The sequence below is a fragment of the Euprymna scolopes genome, chromosome 16 (assembly GCF_053919585.1).
Source record: "Euprymna scolopes isolate OS-2025 chromosome 16, ASM5391958v1, whole genome shotgun sequence".
Lineage (NCBI taxonomy): Eukaryota > Metazoa > Mollusca > Cephalopoda > Sepiida > Sepiolidae > Euprymna > Euprymna scolopes.
The window spans coordinates 85,156,850-85,178,890 of record NC_136497.1 but is presented as its reverse complement, the minus strand read 5'-3'; the positions used below and the strand labels follow the sequence as shown (position 1 = coordinate 85,178,890).

Here is a 22,041-nt window from a genome sequence, read left to right as displayed (position 1 = left end):
GATGATTAAATCTTTAATAAAATGTAACATTCGGTCACTTCTTTTCTTTATTCAATTCAGACAGAACTTATGGGATGACCTGACACTTCAAAGGATGCCCTGTGGAGGAAAATAGTTGATGTCACCAGAGCAATAACTCCTTTTCAGAACAAACAATTGACTTCTGTGGACAAAAAGTTGTTTAAAGTTATTTAAAAAAAAGGTAGATATGTCAATAATGAATTTATTTGAGGCTTAGCACCTAGGATGTGCTTTTGTTTATTATTCTTTGAGAGAAAATATTAAAAAAATTAAAGTTTCATGATTAGACATTGTATTTTTGCCCTAATACAACATTTTAAGAGGCCTACAATAAAGCGATGGACGGTAGAAATTCGTTGATAAAGAATAAAATGTCATAACTTTGTGAATATAGCAGGAATTTGAATCAAACTTTGCGAAATAACTAACCTTAAAGCAGTCATTTGATGATATAATTTTAATTTTTTTGTGGCATATACTTAGTGAAATATCGATATTTACTGCAATAAAGTGATTGACAGTTTAAGGCTATATGTCTGTCTGTCTGTCTGTCTCCATATTTTAAAACTATCTCTTCCAAAATCAAAAGTTGCAGAGCGGTGCTAGGTTCTCAAATGATTAGATTTTTTATCTGCTTTCATGGGGCTTTAGTCAGTTAAAATAATTTTTAAGGGGTCAAAATAGAATCAAAATTAAAAAAAATACTTATGCACTTTGTACATTCATCTTTCTTTTATTTTTAAGCAGTTCATATGCTTGTGACGTTGGTACAGTGGTAACGTCATCAGCTTTGAATGCTACAGTTTTGCTCTTGATTCTAGTTGATGGCACCCAAATACAATTTTTTTTTACTTTTGAAATCACAACTCTATAATTGAATATACAAAATCTAGACAAATTAAAGTATACCTCCCACTAGTATGTGTGTGCGTATGTGTGTGTGAAAGGCAGAATGGAAAAACAATTAAACACATGAAAAAAAAAAAAAATAAATAAATAAACGAACATATGCGATTGAGCAGTTTCCTTTGAATCAACAAATGTCTTCACTTTTTATGAAGACATTTGTTGATCCAAATGAGACTGGTCAACATCTCTTTTGTTTGGTATTTTTCCTGTGTTTAATTATTTTCCATTCTGTCTTTCCTATATATAAGAAAAATACCTGCCCCAGTAAAGTTAATTTCCAAAAGAGAATAGTTTTGCACTACTTTCAAATAGTTCTATGAAGATTAAAATTAATATATAATAAACTAAATTTAATGCGAATATGCGGTTGCATCCATATTATGCCTACTAAAAACCTTTAAAATACGCCAATGAAACTGAAATTTGCAGAATACTAACTACTAACATGTACTGTTCAAATTAAAAAAAAAAAAAAAAATACTTGGAGGTATCTGAATTTTTATAAAGGGCTTTTGCCACATTTTTACCCTTTTTCCATAAAAGTAAATTAAACTAAATATAGCTCACATTTGATTCTTTACTCTTAACAGCTGTGTCCCAAAATGCATAATGACTAAAAAATAAGTTTAGGATTGAATTCTGCATATACAAATATATAAAGATACCTAACTTTATAAAATCCGATATAGTATTTAAAATTTGAAAAAAACTATTTTGAGCGAAATTTGATATTAAAACAAAAATTTATGCAAGAATCTAAATTATTGTTTGGTAGTCCAATCATTATTACCACTGGTTGATGCGTATATACATATATATAAATATAGTATCGTGTTTTTTTTTTATAATTCGTTCTAGGTTTTCAGTACAACTGTAGCTCAGTTTTAAGGTGCTTTTGAAGATTTTATGGAACATACTGCCTAAAATCTTCAACAAAAACACTTTAAAACTGAGCTCTCTCTCTCTCTCTCCATATATATATATATATATATATATATATATATATATATATATATAGCGTTCAGTTTTAAAGTGTTTATATATAAATATTTAAGTTTTAAAGTGTTTATATATATATATATATATATATATATATATATATATATATATGCATGTATTAAACTTAAATGATTCACCTCTGAGTGCAAAACATGTATTAACATAATAACAGCATATATTACCCAGACTTAAATTTTGCCAATTAATTAAGGAAATAAGGTTTGTTAACCTTGAATGAAATACAAATAAATAAAAATAAAATACGGATAAAACATACGTACATCCTTACTTATAAAACGAAATAAATATTTTTTTAAACTATATTATTCACTATTCAATTTAAAAGTAGATTATTCATTATTTAAAATAAGCGGCTATGCAACTAATACATTTTGTTACGAAGAATCAAGAAGTTACCTCCCTTTACATGAATAAGGGGAAACTATTCTCGATATATTTTTTTAGTTATACACTAACCCGCTCAAGTTAGAAAAAAAAAAAAAAAAAAAATCAAGTTTTTACTAATGTTATCAAATACTAAAAAAAAAAAAAACAAACTAATTTCTACAGAAGTCCATTGTTTTGGGTTTGTATTATTGTACACATAGATTCGAAAAGAAATTGTCAAAAAACAAATATATAACAAATAAATGTTATCGAAGGCAAGATAAGTTACTTTTCTACCTAAAAAAAAAAACATAAAAGCATACGTTTTTAGTGTTTTTATTTAATGTAAGATGTTTATTCAACTTACTCAGTTTTCCGATGTTTTGGAAAATTAAAAATGGCGCCCGACTCTCTCTCTCTCTTTGACACGGTAAGTTTGGGAAAAGGAGTTAAAAATAAAAAATTAGACAAAATACTGTTAGAAACTTGCTCAATATATGTTACTCTGACATAGGCTGACATATATTCGGTGGGTTTTTGACAGTATTTTGTCTAGTATTTTTATTTTTAACTCATTTCCCCAAACTTACTGTGTCAAAGAGAGAGTCGGGCGCCATTTTTAACTTTCCAACACATCGGTAAACAGTGTATGTCTTTTGAGCTGAGTATACATGTTACATTAAATAAAAACACTAAAAACGTATCCAGTTAGGTAGAAAAGTAACTCATCTTGCCTTTGATAACATTTACTTGTTATGCATGTTTTTTGATAACTTTTCCGAATCTATGTGTACAGTAATACAAACCAATTGTTTTTAAGCACTTATGTTACAAATGTAATAATTGCAGATACACAGAAAAGAAAAAAAATCAATACCCAGAGTCAGATTCTTACAATGTTGAAAACAAAAAACGAAAGCCTAATTTCCATGGTTACTTTAGATATTTCAATTGATTTTTGCATACATAGTCACATTTTGTGAAAATAAAAGAATGAAAACTGAAGAACTTGTAATTTACTATTCTGAAAGTTGATTAAAAAAAAATTATCTTTAATTCTTTAGAGGTCATAACTTTAGCTGTATTAAAATAACAGATTTCTATAGATTTAGGCATCATAAAATGTTTTCTTTATTATATAAAAACAAGTCATAATTCTGTGCATCCGATTAAAAGTAAGAAACTACATAAGATACGCTTACAAAACTTATATCATCGTATTCATTGTGACTGCAAACTATTAATGATAAGAAAAAAAAAAAAAAAGAATTCCTTGGAGTTATCTCTGATCCAGATGAAGACTGCCACTGCAAAACAAATCTCTCATGGTGACGAAAACGAGAGGGAAAGAACATGGATACATTTAAAAGAAAGAAATAGAAACATTGCTATTAAGTTCGCTGGTAGTTCTGATTTTTAATCGTTTGTGAAGCAGGTGTCAGCTAACATTGGTCTAACCCTTGGTCTGGCAGCAGTCACTTTTTGTCATCAAGCTATAAACCCTAGCTGAGTGAGGGATGCATTCTTCGCCATGTTTTAGTGGTACCTTTTCGATTTTATGCTGCCTCACAAAAACCATAAAAGCAGACACAGGGCTCCCAGTTGTGGGGAACTGCAGCTTTGACAAATGGGAACTTATCGTATTAGACCTACTTCAAGAGAGAATAAGAGAGATTAATGTATATCTACTAAAATAACAACAAATGTCTAAATGGAAACAAAAAAACAAACAAAATGCTGGGGATCTGTCTGGGAGGGTCTATTGATCTGTTGTATTAAAACGTGCGATTATAATGATGTACATATTAAAGATATCTTTAGGATACATTTTTTTTTTTTGCAGGCAGGTTTTGCCATCCTTCCACATACCCTGCATTTAAAAAAATATTTTTTTAATATTCTGAACATGTAGAGATTAATTGATAGTATTTAAAAACAAATTTTTTTTAGATCCAAAAATTTTAATACAAGTAAGAAATTGACGTGGTTTTCCTTATCTTATACTAACTAAATATAATTTGCCAATAATATATTATATTTTCCCCACCATAAATTTAAGCAAAAGTCATAAACATAGACATTTCTCAATTGAAGAAAAGAATAAGAACAAAGTAAATATGGTTTTATATAAACAAAATAGTTATGTTAATGTGGTTTTAACTTTATTTTTAATTAACTTAAAATTACAAATAATGAACAAATGGATTGAAAATTTAAAATAAAACACAAAGCTCTATGTGAGAGTCTTTTTTATGTAAGTTCTTATGATTTCATTCAAAATTGCTTATAAAATAAATATAGTTTTACAAAACATGAATTATGAACATAAAAAGGTTGAGTCTTCTTCATTATTATAGCGAAATGACCATGAAGAAGTTGAAAGCTGGCATCTTTGACGGTCCTCAGATTTAGCAGCTCATCAGAGATCCAGCATTCCAAAACTAAATGAACTAAGTGGAATTGAAAGTGTAGAAGGCACTAGTTCTGGTAGTGAGGAACTTTCTTTTTTTTTTTTTTTTTTTTTACACAGTGATCACCACTTATCAAGGCCCGGAAGCCACTCAGGGATAAGGGTTATTGCAAGTACATTACGTTAGTGAGGAGATTTGCTGATATGTTTACTTAAGGGGGCGGTTCATTAGGTATTTGTTAACATTGGACTTGAAGACAACCAAGTTGTAGTCCGGAGGGAAGCAGGCAGACGGAACAATAATGCCAGAAACTATGCAAAACTCGTCAACAATACGCTGACTGCTTTCAGAAACCTGGATTGTAACATGAGTGTCAAGATGCACTACCTATTTTTACATATGGACTGGTTTCCTGATACCCTGGATTCAATGAGTGACGAGCAGAGGAAGACTTTCCATCAGGACCTAAAAGAGATGGAGATCAGGTATCAGGGTTGATGGAATGCAGTTATGGTGGCTAACTACTGTTGGAATCTGAAGAGAGACATCCCTGCTGCTGGGCATTTAATGAAGTTCAAGCCCTAAAGTTTGAACAATGGCGAAGCAACATGCAATTTACATGTACTTACCATTCAGTTTACAGTAATCGATGTTTCTATTAGGTAACCAATATATGTTGTTGTTAAAAAAATTTTTTGTTTTAAAAACATATTTAGAATGATACGTGTTGACAAAATTCAGTTGATAATGGCATAAAAATGCAATCGATTTTGTCACAAGATCTGATTTTTCTTTAATCAACCTACAGGGTGGTCAAAAAGTCAGGTAACATTTTAAAGAAAAACGATATTAGCAATACACGTATATTTAAGTACCATACATTGAAATATAAAATGAAACAAACATGAAATATGTTTATTTTGTTAATTGTCGTCCATTTCTCTCTATCAATCGCTGGAAGCGATTAACCACTGATTGTGTAACACGTGTAATCATGTCAGCTGATATCCGTGCAATCTCCTCTTCAATAAATAACTTTAAAGACGCTATTGTATCAGGCTTCTTGCCATAAACGCTATCCTTTACATAGCCCCAAAGCCAGAAATCAGGAGGGGTAAGATCCCTATATAAGATTATAATGGATCATATTGTTTTTTCTACCTTTAACATGTTACCTGACTTTTTGACCACCCTGTAGATTACAATGTCACAAGATCTGAGTTTTCTTTAATCAACCTAGCACAAAACTCTGATCTGACGAAGAGAAATGGATTTCCTGATTCAACAGTGCAAAAATAGCCTAAATCAATTGTAGAAATCTAGACAACATTCAAAATGTAAAAAATTGTTTCTATTCACTTGCCTCACCACGAGAGAGGTCGGTTTTTAATGTGGGACAAATCCAGTCCAACAAAAAGAGGGCTCTCAATTGTTCCTACTTACAATGCCTCCCCACGGGACAGAGTTAGACACCAGGGTAGTTTTTTTAACATGGAGAAAAGGAACAAAAATAAAAATTGTCTCAGTCGTGAAGGATTTCTCCTCTACTGACAGAGAACAAGAAATTGAAATGCAGCATCTGAAGAACAGATACTACACTTTGATCTTGTCCCGAAGGCCAAGACTCTCAATTGTTGCCCAGTGAATAAACTCGATTTAATAAGCCTAATCGAAGTTGTCTCCCTTCAGGAAAAAAGGGAAGTAATTCTTTTTTCTTTCAAGGGGGATAACTTTAATGAATTTACCATCGTCTGTTAGAAAGTACATATTTTTTTCAATATTTTATTTTTTAAATTGAAACATTGATAATGATTGGCTCATTGCTACGTTAATAAAATAAAAAAAACAATTCTCATCTGTTTGTATGTACATTTCTTATTTCTAGGAAACTCACATTTACTATGAAGCAATTCTTAATTATAATAAAAAATGCAATAGCATAAAATAAACCTATTTTTAACATTAAAAATTAAAAGTATTTTTTGAAATGATATTTTAAAAAATAATAAAATGAATAGACTTAAACATAGAAAGAAAAGTATCAAATAAAAAAAAAATTAGAACCGAAAAATGAGATATGTTGCAAGTAAAAATAAAAAAAAAAGAATGAAACCAATACCAAACATAAAACTGGTACCAGCCAATAGTAAATAATAAAAGAAATAATAATTCAATGCGTAATTATCAAAGTTAGGTTACGGCAAGAAAAAAGCCTGTGAAGAACCTGCCTCCTAATTTTATTGACATAAATATACAAAATAAATCAATAAAACGCCCGTTTCACTAATTTCATCGCTTGGTCTCTTTTCTACATATTAAAATTAAGTTAGTCACAGAACTACTTGCACTCTAAAAAAATCTCAAGTTAAGACTCGGTTTGCTATAAAGTAGGTCTAGAATGTCCTGCTATGTCCCAAAAGAAAATAAGAATTTGGAGCTGTGAGTTGAAGGGAGGCTATTCCTGTCAAAGAATTATGTACCTTAAAAGTAAAACTTTCTGTACATTCATAAATAGGGATTTAATTTTTTTCTTTTTTTTTTTTTTTGTAATATATATCGATATGCACTAAAAAGGTTATCTTTTTAAATTCAATTTAACGGCTGTCCGATGTTGCTCGGTGGTAGAATACGCATAAATATTATATTTTAATTCACAAAGAAACTGAGACATGTGCATGCAAGTATTATGTTTTTTCTAAACAGTTCACTTCTTGTAAAAAAAAAAAAAAAAAAATACTCGAGATCAAAACTAAAGGAATGAGTCAAGTACGATAACCATTAGGCCAACTTGACACATCCTTTAAAAAGTGTTTTCAAACCTACTTATTCTTAACATAAGGAATCTGTCATGGGAACTATTCACACATGTGCATTCATGAAACAGTTGACAAACATAAAAAATATCCGATGACCACCCCATGTACCAATTTTTCAATCTTGATCCCTTAGCAGCCCTTTTTGGGGGATAAAAACCGACTAAAAACTTTTTCCACATATCTGAATACCCTATATACGAAATTTCAAGGCTGTAGATCAAAAATTTGTTGAGTATATAGGTTGAGAAGTGTCCTCACTCATACATACATTCTCACTTTTATAGATAAATAGAGTGACTCATTAACAGGTACTTTTTGCAATGATGTTTTTTGTTGCTTGTTATATTCAATAACCCAAGAAATATATGCTCTGTATGGTTGCATATTTTCGCAAGATATGTAAAATCATATAATTGTAAAAAAAAAAACAGCATACAATATATAGTTTTAAAAATAATTGTTTGGGATTATTAAAATAATTTCCAACATTATTGATAATGTTAACCTATTAATTTATTGACTTTAATGTGAATTCATGTTTTGTAATATGACGTGAATCACAACTCTAGGACATAATGCAAAAGTTATAATTATTACCTAGCAGTTAGAGGGGGGGGGGGATTCCGGCTTTGCCCAGGCATAAAATACACTTAAATATGATATTTTATTTTGTCCAGATTTCATATATATTATTAAAGAGCCGTGATTTTAAAAGTAAAAAAAAAAAAAAAATATTTGAGTAACATCCGTTAGAATCGAAACCGAAAATATAGCATTTAAAGCTGGTGACGTTACCACTGTACCAATGTGACAAGCATATAAACTGATTAAAAATTAAAAATAAACTAAGATCAATGTACAAAATGTATAACGATTTTTTTCAATTTTGACCGATTTTTAACTGGTTAAAGACCCATAAAAGAACAGTCTGTAAAAAATCCAATCATTTGAGGCCCCGAGCACTGTTCAGCGACTTTTAGTTTTGGAGGAGATAGAGTTTGAAAATATGGAGACACATATATCCTTTTATATATTAGATTATTAATGCAATATTTTCCATTGCTAAAAATATTTAAAGTCTCTAATATTTTCAAAAGGAAACAAATTCTACAGTGCATTTATTACATTTCAAAGCATTCTGACTGATGGACAGAATCACTATTTATATAAAAAAAACTTTATGCTCGTTGGCTTCATATTCATGGCCAATAATGAACTGGAACAAATACCTTGAGGACATTGCGAAGGCTGCTGCAAAGAAGGTTGGTTCCCTCTTTTGAGCTAGAAGACTACTCACATTTGAGAGTATCGTGTCCCTCTACAAGGCCACCATTCGCTCATGCATAGAGTATTGTTGCCACATCTGGACTGGTGCATCTACCACTAGCATCTCCCTCTTGAATAGGGTCCAAAAGAGAGCTTTCACTCTAATAGGTCCCATTTTGTCAACTAAGCTCCAACCCCTGTCCCATTGCCGCAATGTTGCATCTCTGTGCCTGTTTTACAAATATTTTAATGAAATGTGCTCTGATGAACTCAGTGAACTTGTGCCACTTCGACATACATATCCTTGACAAACCTGTTTAGCAACAAAATCTCACCCCTTCACTATTGAGGTCCCTAAATGCCAGAAAACTTTCTACTCTAATAGTGTATTCCCTCGAATAGCTAGACTTTGGAATTAACTTCCTGCTACCTGCTTCCCTGACTGTACTGATATGCATAAATTCAAATGTAACATAAACCAACATTGTGTTAATCTTTCCTAGGCATGATACAAAATAGTAGCCCCTTATGTCCCAGTCATATGCCTTGTTAGGGGCGAACGTGAGTAAAAATACAAGAAAATAATGTGTGAAAAGATTATTCCACAAGAGAAACAATTAGATTATAAAAAGGAAGAAAACACGATTATACAAGGGAGACAATTCTGTGTACACAATATTAAAAAATAGACCCCTGATTGAAAATATACACAGGCGGCAAAAAGAAAGTCCGCACTTGTAATTTTGTCAAAAACTGCAAATTTAAGCTAAATTTAATTGAACTGCTTAAACAAATTATATCTCATTTGATTCACCTTTTATTCTTCTATAATTTTACCTGTTCATATTTCACTTTTAATTGAAATATTCTAGTGTTCACGTTAATTTTAAAAAATAACATCAAATTGAGGAGACAAAAAGAAAGTCCGCACAATGGAAAATTGTTATTCAAATGTAACTTTAGGACATTAATGCAACACAAGTACAATAGTGACACAATGAACTAGTTAATATTTAGTAGCCCTTCTGCAATTTGACAGCCTGCAATCTTTTGGGAATTCCTTGAATTTGACTGAAGCAATACTCCAGGGACAGGGCATCCCACTTTTCTTTACATTTTGTCCAAAGTTCTTCCAAATTTGAAATTTTATTGCGTAGCTGTTGCTTAATGTAATGCCATACGTTTTTGATAGGATTGAGGTTTGGAGATTGTGCAGACTAATCCAAACACGGAATATCATGTTCTTCAAGGAATATCTTGACATTGCCAGCTGTGTGAATGGGAGCATTATCCTGCATGAAGATGGGATTATCATCCAAATTCCGACCAAATGCTCGGTCAACATATTAATATACTTGGTCAAATTAATTTGACCTTGCAAGCGAACTAGAGGCCCTGGACCATTGGTACTAATAATGCTCCACACCAAAACTGAATCTTCACCACCTTGCAGTGTTGAAACTGAGCACCTAGGATTAAATTCTTCATCTTTCCTCTGACGGACATACTGCCTAACATCACTGCCTAGCCTATTGAATTTGTTTTCATCGCTAAAAAGCAAGTTTGACCAATATGAAGAGTCATAATCTTCATTGTATCTGATGAAGTTCAGACGGCGCTTTCTGTTCTTTACAGAAATCATTGGCTTGCGTCTTGCAACATATTCTTGCAAATTAGATTGCACTGTTATTGAATTTGGGGAGCCGTTTCAAATCTGTTTCTTAGGCTGCAGATGTTGATAGCATTGTCTTCCCTGTTAGAAGTAACTATAGTACGACCAGATTTAGGGGCATCACGAATACTTCTGGTGTTTTAGTGCTTTTACAGTCTTCCGTACCGTTTCCTCATCACATTCCAATCTGCAGCTGATTCCTTGATTGGATAAACCAGAAAGGTGGAGATTAATGAGCTCCTGACGATCACTAATAGAAAGTCCTGGCATATTGACTAAATGTTGCATTGTATAACCTGGAACAACAACAATTACGATTAGAGATGCTTGGTTGCCTGTTGGTGGATATTTTAAACTGATTTAGGGGCGATAATTTAAGCTGGTTTTAAGCGAATTTGTTGCCGCAGACTTTCTTTTTACCTCCTCAGTTTGAAGTTATTTTTTAAATTGACGTGAACACTAGAATATTTCAATTAAACAATTACATTAAATTTAGCGTAAATTTGCAGTTTTTGACAAAATTACAAGTCCAGACTTTGTTTTTGTCGGCACTGTATTCTTGCATATTTTCAGTTGCAATATTGTTCAATGCTTCCGTTCTGTCTCGAAAGACAAAGGATACCCCCTGTAGGGGCAGCGTGTAATTGTGTAGCAAGGCTTATGCAATCCCCAACCACATCTCTCCTGAATTGGCACTGCTTAAGTCCAGTGACAAGTCCAGGACGACTGGAAACAATGCTGAGATAAGCGGAGAGCACATACAGCACCTAGAAGTCCCAAATGGTCACCCATCTGGTACTGGCCAGGCTGATCGTTGTTTAACTCCAGTGATCTGATGAGAACCGGTGTGTCAAATGTGATTATGCCATATTTTTATAAGAATCGATATTTTTATCTATACGATAAAAATAAAAAATGTTGTAGGAAAAAAAACAAAAAACGATATTTTTTATACAATAAAAACCAAGAAAAATTTATTTATGACATTTAAAAGGATCAAGGAACCAATGTTTTATAATGCTAACTAATATATACATGGAAAAGTATAAGAAGGCTATAACAATATATGGAATCAGTTGTTAAAATGTGACGTATGGACAAACAAAAGGGGGTTCGTTTTTAGGTCTTCATATATCCATTTATTTTCCAGATCAATCACAAAGACAAATCAGTAAAATAGACTTACTGTTTGAAATAACCAGGCTTTGATATTTCGAGAATATAATCTCTTTTTCAGAAAGAAAGGGACCAAAAGAAATGTTAAAAAAAGGAGAAAAAGAGAAATGGAAAATATTTTCCATTTCTTTCTCTTTCACGGTTTTAAAAGGTTAATTGTAAATGAAATAACTGATGCATTTCAACAGTTGATTATTTAAATAAGATAATGATTGGGTGTCACCTTATTGAAATAATAGCATAATTCAATAAGACACAAAATAATAAGTAATTATTATCATAGAAGAAGAATGAATGATCCAGAAAAATATTTTACAAAATTGAACTGAAAAACAGATATGGAGTGGAAAAAAACGAGAAAAAAAGAATAGCAAAAGTAAAATTACAATATCATGTAATAAATAAATAAAAAAAATAAAAAAAATTAATGTGTAATTATCGAAGTTAGTTCAAGGTGAGAAAAAAGCAGACATGTTTGGTTTGGTTGTTTTATAGCATGTCAACTCGTTTTTTTTGGTTATTTTATGCCAAATCGGATAAGTTTGGAAAAAAGTTTCCATACTTCAAATTCTTTAGATCTTCAACTATTTATTCAGTGTTTAGTTTGATTGTTTTGTAGAAAAAAAAAATCATATATTTGTTTTTGGCTTTAGAGAACATGACCGAGTTTTGCAAAAGGAAAGAAAAAATAATAAAATACAGTAATTGATTCATTTAAGGGAGCCGATATCTTCAGACAGTCTGATCTGGTAGCACAAGACAGACATGTAAAACTGCTGTATACTTTTACTTGAATAAACTTATGAAACAATTAATAAAACACTCATTTCTCTAATTTCAATATTAAAATTAAGTGGGTCATAGATCTACTTACAACCTAAAAAAACAAAGCTATTAAGTAAAAACTCTGTTCACTTTAAAGTGTATCTAGAAAACACTTCTTCATGCTGAAACAGGGAAAAAGTATTTGAAAGTAACGACTTAAAGAGAGGCTATTCTTTCAAAAGAATAATGTGCCTTAAAAGTAAAACTTTCTAAGAATCCATATAGTTTTTTTTTTGTAATGTATAACTATATGCACTAGATGTGCAATATAAACTGATCTTAATTTCATTTTCAATTAGTTCATTAACTGATAAACTTTGCAATCATATTTTTTTAAATTTTGTTTTAACATATTTTTGCTACGATCGAGAATAATACAATTGTGAAATAACTTATATCCAATATGTAGTTAAGGAGAAATAGACTTTTTTGGACTAATAAAATAACTCTTAAAATACTATTGATAATGTTTGATTACTTTTTTATTATCACTAATTTTTGAATTTATGTTCTTAAAAAGGAGGCATATCATATCTATGACGTCATGCGAAAGCTTTAATTATTTTGTTAAGGTGCTGTTGGGCTTCTTTAAACTAATAGTTTAAGAATAGTTAAGAAGCAAGTCCAATTAGTAAAATCTAAAATTGAAGATCTAAAAAGTAATTAAAGTCCAATATTTCGAATTGAGACCCATTCTGAAAATATTAAACAATAGAAGCTTAATTGATCGAAGTAAAAAACATATTTGAAAAAGAAAAAGAAAAAAACCTGCCTTTTAACGAATACGTCATAATTGTACAAGGGAGGCAATCCGATAGTAGAAGGGAAGCAACCCGATGATACCAGGGAGGCAATCTGATGATAAAAGGGAGGCAATCCGATCAACAAAGGGAAACAACCAGACAATCAAAGGAAAACAATCCAACCATCAAAGGGAAACAATCCAACCATCAAAGGGAAACAATCCAACCATCAAAGGGAAACAATCCAACCATCAAAGGGAAACAATCCAACCATCAAAGGGAAACAACCCGGCCATCAAAGGGAAACAACCCACTCATTAACGGGAAACAACCCAATTATTAAAGGGAGACAAATTAACTACTAAAAGAATCATTGCACTCTTTCAGAGAAATGATTTTCATAGTATAAAAACCAGGACAAATATTTGCATGATACTAAAAGGATAAAGGAACATATGTTGCTGATGTTTTTTTTTTTATAGTACTATCTTGTTACACAAAGTTAGCAAATAAAGAATGCGACTGTTTTCTAGCTACCTGGCCAGAACCATTTCAATTGGTAAGTATAAGTGATAGAGCAATTAGCAAATCAAATTGCCACAAAAATAATTGAAAAATGTCGACAAGTTGCCATGAACATTTTTCATTTCAGTTTTCCAACATATTTCTGTACGTGTTTTGCATCCATCTAAACAAAGATTTTACTCATTATAAACTACTCTTGGTGTATGATTATTATTTCTAGTGAATTTCAGTGCTTTGTGAACTGTAGTTTAAGAGTTTATTGGTTAAATATTTTCACACAGACACACATACATCTACTCTTATCAATACAGATTACGTATAACACTGGAGAAGCATAATAATACACTATTAAGAAATCAATAAATACGTTTTAAATCAAAGTGAAATATGACATGACAATTTTATGATGGTATTTCAATTTGCGAGTCATCTTTAAAAAAAAAATAATAAAAAAATAAATTTATACGTCAAAATTAAATGTTTTAAAACTAAAATAAATTTTAGGTTATCTATACATATATAAAGTCTGTGTCTGTGTAATACGTGCGCGTTCCCATAGAACGAAAGGTTAAAGAATTTACATAAAATTTAAATACATTCTTATTTGCAGTCTGAGATAAGTTTATCTAGCAATTCCTTAAAACGTCACTAGCTGATTTCCGAAGACCACCCCCCTCCCCAACTCTTTTTTTTTTTATGTTGTAATTCTTTAAACTGCACTATGCCGAAGCTCAAAATACAATCACGTTATTTTATTTATTTTATTTTTTTAACGGTTACTTTAAAAAATGTCTTTGGAACGCTGATGTTTTAAAAGCTAATTTCCCTTTAATCAGTTTGCATTTTTTGGAGATGTAACACTTATTGAGATAAGTCATTGCTATATTAATTTTAATTTTTCTCTTCTTAGATTCAAATGTTAATAACTACATTTTGTTTCAGTATTTAATTTATATTTTTATTTTTCTGATTGTTTTATTTAATTATAGCTTTCTTGTCTATAAATGTTGTTTATTATATCTAACTAGTTGATTGCATATATAGATTAGGCAATTGTATTCATTTTCAGTTCGTGAGAGGGGAATCTATCACCATACTTTCCCTTAAACACGCCAGTTGGACAATACTTAATTTTTTTTTTTAATGGAGAGTAGAGAACGCATTGTGGATGCGTTGTCGGCAGCTCCCGTTACTCTTGCTTCTCTTTATTTGTCCCTCAGTCCTCATTTTTTAATGAGTGATATTTCTGACAAAGAGAGAAGAAAAAGCTGTATTCTAGGTTTGCAGTATTTTGCACAAACAGTCGCCAGAGATGTTGGAAATTTTCTGTTTCTATGTCTATCCTTGTAGCCATGTCACTAGTAATGGTGCTGGAGGTAAACGTTTTATCTGGGCTGACGTTATCCACCTGATAGTCAGGGACCCGAACCTTGGATTAACCACTAAGGAGACTGTCCTATCACCAGGTGCAAAGTACTGGGGCTGCTGTATTGCTATTTGGTGAATGGATTCTGGACCATGCAGTAGTTTCTGGTAGGGCCTCTCGATGCCATACTAGTGAGTAATTGTTATGGCTTTACCTTATCATGTGCTACAAAAAAAAAAAAAAAAAAAAAATTCTTCGTTTCTTTTTCTTTCTTAGTTTCACTCTCTGTCCTGCTCTAAGCAAGTCTGTTGACCTAGTCAACAAGTTCCAAAATTTCATCATGACAAGTTTCAAGAAAAAATACACGAGTAAACCCGAATCTCCAACTTCCAATGTAGAGCCCCACTACCATGTCTCCTTCTCCAACATCAGGGGTCTATGTTCTAACCTTCCAGAGGTTGAACCCCAATTACAGGAGACTAAACCAGACCTGTTATTTCTAATTGAAACTGGAATTGGACAGACTATTTCCCTAGATTAGTTTGTAATTAAAGGATACTCTAACTTCCAAATCTGACCACCAAGATCGCCATGGGCATGGAATATGTGCCTATATTAAAGATGGCTTTCCATGTGGTAGGGACATCTCCAGAGAAGATCCTAACTTACCCTACATGTGCTTTCGGGTTGCACTTCCTCACACTACTGTGTTTATATTTTACTCTCTATTGTCCCCACAACAGTGGAGTTACTATCTTTAAAAGCATATCTGAGAAAATTGACCACATCCTATTTGCTTATCCTTCAGCTAATATTCACGTATGTGGAGACTTCAATGTTCACAATGTGGAATGGTTAATGCACTCAACAAGACTGATGATGAGGGCAGGTTCTGTCATGATTTCTCCATTGCTTATGATCTCACTCAGATTGTTCACGAACCCACCCGTGTGCCAGACACTGACAGTCAGTATGCGAGCCTCCTAGACCTTTTTGTTACATCTTGCCCTGAACTATGTTCAGTTTCTGTTCTGTCTCCTCTTAGATCTTCTGACCACTCTGTTGTATCAATTAAGATAAAAATAAAATGTAATAAATCCTCAGACGTACCTCTCCATCGTACAGTATATCGATACACTATGGCTGACTTGGATAGCTTCCGTACATTTATATAACATCTACCTCTGCTTTCCATGTTTCAAAAGGATGTGTCCTCTATAGTATCAGACCTGACAGAATGGTTAATTGTAGGTATTGACCGTTTCATACCCTCAAAAAAGTTTCAGCAAAAACCTAACAGCCAGCTATGGTTCTCTCCAGAATGTGCTGCTGCCATTGCGCACAGAAATCACTTTTTCCATTGCTTCCAATGAAATAGCTGTATTGAGACTAAAGCCACTTTCAGGACTGCCAGCAACCATTGTAAGAAAGTAATAAAGAACGCAAGAGAGTTGTATGCTCAGTCCGTCAAGTCCAAAGTAGCTGAACAGCGGCTTGGTTCCCACCAGTTTTGGCAAATAGCAAACAGAATCCTGAACAGAAGCGTGTGCTCTATCCCAACTATCATCAATGGACCAGAGGTAATCTCGTCAGCATCAGATAAAGCCAAACTCTTTGCCAAGAACTTTGCACCTAATTCTACCCTTTGCGACCAAGGTCGCCAACCCCCAATATTTCCTCCTGTACCAGAAAACACGCTATGTGATGTACAAATATCTGTTTGCGATGATGTCAAGCTAATCAAAAACCTTGATTCCAGTAAAGCAACCGGCCCTGACGGTATTCCAGTTATAGTGCTCAAAAAACGTCAACCTGAACTAGCGCCAATACTTAAAAAACTGTTTAAACATTGTCTTAAGGAGAATTGTTTCCCATCACCCTGAAAAATCTCATCAGTATGCCCTGTATTTAAGAATTCAGGTGATCGCTCATCTTCCCTCTCAGTAGAGGCCAATAAGTCTCCTGTGCGTCATGAGTAAGTTGCTGGAATCTGTGTTAAATAGAAAAATAATCAACCATCTCAGCAAAACATAACCTTCTTAGTGACACGCAATATGGTTTCCATTCTGCTAGATCTAGATGTGCTTACAGTTATATCTCATAGGATTAGCAACTTGCTCGACAGAGGCAACCTTTCTAGGGCAATTACTCTTGACATATCAAAGGCCTTTGATAAGGTATGGCATAAAGGTTTACTTCACAAGGTCTCCAGCTATGGTATAGCTGGAAATGTCTTCTCAATTATTATATCATTTCTCTCTGATAGGTTCATAAGAGTAGTAATTGATGGGCAGAAATCAGAAGCTCACAGTATTAATGCTGGAATCCCTCAGGGTTCCATCCTGGGCCCAACTCTCTTCCTGATTTGCATTAATGATCTTCCAAATCAAATCCTTACATCATTCGTAGACATTTATGCTGATGACAGTACTATCTATGGTAGCACATCTAAGATCGTAAACGACCAAGTTCTCTCCGATTCTCTCTCCTCTGATCTTCAGCATGTGGTACAATGGGGAAAGGAGTGGCTGGTTACTTTTAATGCATCTAAAACCAAACTTCTATCTTTACATCATGAACGTTCTGATCCCCATCTGGCATCAATTGAAATGAATGGCTCTCGTCTTGGGGAGGCCTCATGTTTTGATAACCTTCTGGGCTTGACCTTTACTCCTGATCTGAAATGGAACACGTACATTAAATCTGTTGCCAAGGCCGCTGGAAAAATGGCGGGATCCTTCTATCGATCCAGTAGATATATTACTGCTGACGCAATTCTTTATCTATATAAGAGCCAGATACGTCCAAGGATGGAGTACTGTTGCAACATTTGGGGAGGAGCTGCTAGAAAGGACTTGTCCTGCCTTGATAGAGTTCAAAATAGACTTCATAGCCTCGTAGGAGATTCCTTTTCTCTTCTCTGCAACCTCTATCTCATAGAAGAGATGTTGCGAGTTTGTCTCTGATGTATCGTTACTTTCATGGAAAGTGTTCGACTGAACTTAAGTCTATGGTCCCCCCTCGCCAAACTTTCACAAGAAACACTCGTCTAGCTGAAAACACTATCAATAATTCCCCCCACTCTTTATCTGTGCCTAAACCTAAATGTAGATTCCATGAACAAAGCTTCTTTCTTAGAACTGCACACTTGTGGAACTGTCTTCTGTTCTCCTACTTTCCAGCTGACTATAATATAGTTGTTTTCAAGTCCAACGTAAACAAGTTCTTGATGAGCTGTTCAACTTAAGTTAACAAATTTATCTAATTTCTATTACTAACGATTACTATATTGTTCAATTGACTACTGTACACTCTTAGCCCTTATCCTCGAGTGGTCTTTGGGCCTTGATAAGTGGTGATGCCTATGTAAAAAAAAAAAAAATCAAAAAAATCAAAAAAAATCTCTAAGTGCATCTCAAAGGCGACTATGAAGGCATAAACACCTTACAACTTCAAATCTATCCTATTTCAATGAAATGTTTAAAATTTGCTGGGGAAGACGAGCGATATGGTTTGGTTTCCTTCTAACCTATCAATATCAATAAGGGTTTTATCACTCAATGAGGTACCCCTCCTTGGACTTTAACCATCTATCTTTATTTCAAGCTATCCACTGCCATGTGGGACCCATGTGTTGTATCAGGTCACCCCTTCATCATGTTCTTGGTCTTCCCTTTGGCCTCTTATGCTCACGAGGTGTCCATTCTGTTGTCCTGATGTACCATCTATTGTCATGTCAGGCTACATGCCCTGCCCATCTGTGTTTGGATGTTTTGATGGCAGTATTGATGGCAATCTCCAATTTTTACTGAAATTACAACCATATGTATAAGATCCTAATTCAAAGAGTTTTTCAACATTTCAAGGAAGGGGATAGTAAAAACTAAGAAATATGGTGTTATGAACATAGTGAAAAAGTATATAACAGTGATCATCATATAATCCCAGGCAATGTCGAGTATTCTGCTAGTAGTAAATAAATGAAGTTATACAAAAGTGCGGGTAATGAATAAAATAAATGTAGCTGCCAATTTTGTTTTAACTAAATGTTTCGCATTTTACGAGATCCTTTTTATTTCTCAGCACAAGAACCTGCGGCATAACAGATAAGATACAAAATAAAATTCAGTTCTGACATTCTTCTCTAGGTGAAGGTATCACCCGCACTGAGGATTTAACCTAAGAATACAATTATGAATTACTCAAGAATTCTACCCAATCATGGCTGATAGAAAATGATCATGCTACTCCCATGGATAAAATAAAGTATTTGATTTGAAATTCCGTGCAGATTTCTAAGTTAGACAGGATACCCCTGAAGAAGATTGGAGATTACATTGACTGAAACATTGAGAATAATACTCATACTGAGAACGGGCCTGGATATGACCTTGAACTATATCCGATGGTGAGGCTCCAGCTTGCGGGCTTTGGGGAGTGTGGAGCCACCCTTTAATTGCCATTGCTCCCAGGTGTACTCTGACCCGGAGTGGTAGTACCTGTTAGGGTCCCAACTATGGGTTAAATAGAAACCGACTTAAAAAAACAAACATATTCTATTAAAAAATTGTTCTTCAAAATCACTGGATTCAGCATTAAATAACCTGAAAAAGGTTGATATGCCGTAAAACAAAAACAAACAAACAAGATGAGAACAGTTATTATTTTAAACATGTCATTTGCATGGCTACTGATAAGTCTGAACTACTTGCCCAGCAGTTTGCCCTGAACCCCGCCTCTGACTCCACAAACCGCTCCCTCCCAAATTTAATTTTTTTTTGTTTGTTTCAAAAGCCAACTAACCACCATAAACCACAGTTTCCGGAAAGCTGTAAACGTTGCTTGATAATTTACTAGTTTCCAACTGTCAGACTACATTATTAACATCGAAAAAATGTTAATGTTGTGTAGTGTGTTTAACAGAAAAATAAAAAAGAAAACATAGAAACTAATTTTTTTAAATGTTCAAAAAACAAAAACAAAATAACAAATCGGAACATTACTGCACCATAACAATCCTGATCACTACACTAAGTACATGGTAAATATTGTATGAAAAATATACATCAGTGAATGTTATGTCTAGTATTCATTTTTATGCCATGCCACTGGCATTCACCCTTGGTGAGTTAAACCAGCTTCCTACAAAGATGATATTTCTAGGGAATATTAAATTCATAAGCAGTCTCCGGTCGCATGTATATCCATGTCAGGGGAGATAACAACATTAGGTTTTTGCAATTTTTGCAGAGAGATATCAATGTCCTCCTATATACAGTGCCTGTTATTTTTAAATGGTACCCAACTAGTACTGGCCAGGTTTAATGTTGCTTAACTTTGTTGATCTAACAAAAACCGGTGTGAAAACAAGGCATGATGCCACTTTGTATTAATATTTATTCTATCCTGACAGATTTTAAATACAAATAGGATTGCTGGAACGATTTTAATTGGTTGATTTTTGAGCATCCATGTCACATACAGACTGTTTTGAGGGAGAAAGTGGGGGAGGGTGACAAGTTTATTCATTTTTAATTAATGATAATCAGAATTAATGATAATTAATGATAATCAGAATTAATGATAATTAATGATAATCAGAATTAATGATAATGATAATTAATGATAATCAGAATTAATGATAATTAATGATAATCAGAATTAATGATAATTAATGATAATCAGAATTAATGATAATTAATGATAATCAGAATTAATGATAATTAATGATAATCAGAATTAATGATAATTAATGATAATGATAATTAATGATAATCAGAATTAATGATAATGATAATTAATGATAATCAGAATTAATGATAATGATAATTAATGATAATCAGAATTAATGATAATTAATGATAATCAGAATTAATTATAATTAATGATAATCAGAATTAATGATAATTAATGATAATCAGAATTAATGATAATTAATGATAATCAGAATTAATAATTAATGATAATCAGAATTAATGATAATGATAATCAGAATTAATGATAATTAATGATAATCAGAATTAATGATAATTAATGATAATCAGAATTAATGATAATGATAATCAGAATTAATGATAATTAATGATAATCAGAATTAATGATAATTAATGATAATCAGAATTAATGATAATTAATGATAATCAGAATTAATGATAATTAATGATAATCAGAATTAATGATAATTAATGATAATCAGTATTAATGATAATTAATGATAATCAGAATTAATGATAATTAATGATAATCAGAATTAATGATAATTAATGATAATCAGAATTAATGATAATTAATGATAATCAGAATTAATGATTATTAATGATAATCAGAATTAATGATAATTAATGATAATCAGAATTAATGATAATCATAATTAATGATAATCAGAATTAATGATAATTAATGATAATCAGAATTAATGATAATTAATGATAATCAGAATTAATGATAATTAATGATAATCAGAATTAATGATAATTAATGATAATCAGAATTAATGATAATTAATGATAAGAATTAATGATAATTAATGATAATCAGAATTAATGATAATCAGAATTAATGATAATTAATGATAATTAATGATAATCAGAATTAATGATAATTAATGATAATCAGAATTAATGATAATTAATGATAACCAGAATTAATGATAATTAATGATAATCAGAATTCAAATCAGGTGATAAAAACTTTTTACTCACCGGCTAATATTCTTAGAATGCGTTTTTTGGACATAACTTCCAGTTGAGCGAGACATCGTTGTTTTAATTCTTCATAAGACAAGCACTAAAAAATAGAAACAAATACACTTAAATGATACAATTTTACAAGTTAATGAAAATCGCAGTTTTGAAAATGTCCATACTTTCGAGTGTTATTTAAAAATAACGAAAAGATTACACAAGCTTTTGTATTTAAAATCAAA

At 32.1% G+C, this 22,041-nt stretch overlaps 1 protein-coding gene across 2 annotated transcripts in view; it reads right to left on the bottom strand.

Moving 5' to 3' along the window:
* LOC145296015 (uncharacterized) overlaps positions 1 to 22,041 on the bottom strand; it is a 512,151-nt gene that overhangs the window by 450,691 nt on the left and 39,419 nt on the right. For both annotated transcript variants that reach the window (XM_080142039.1, XM_080142037.1), the window contains exon 4: positions 21,818 to 21,902. In XM_080142039.1, the coding sequence (XP_079998165.1) occupies positions 21,818 to 21,902 (85 nt within the window). The remainder of the gene's footprint in view (positions 1 to 21,817; positions 21,903 to 22,041) is intronic.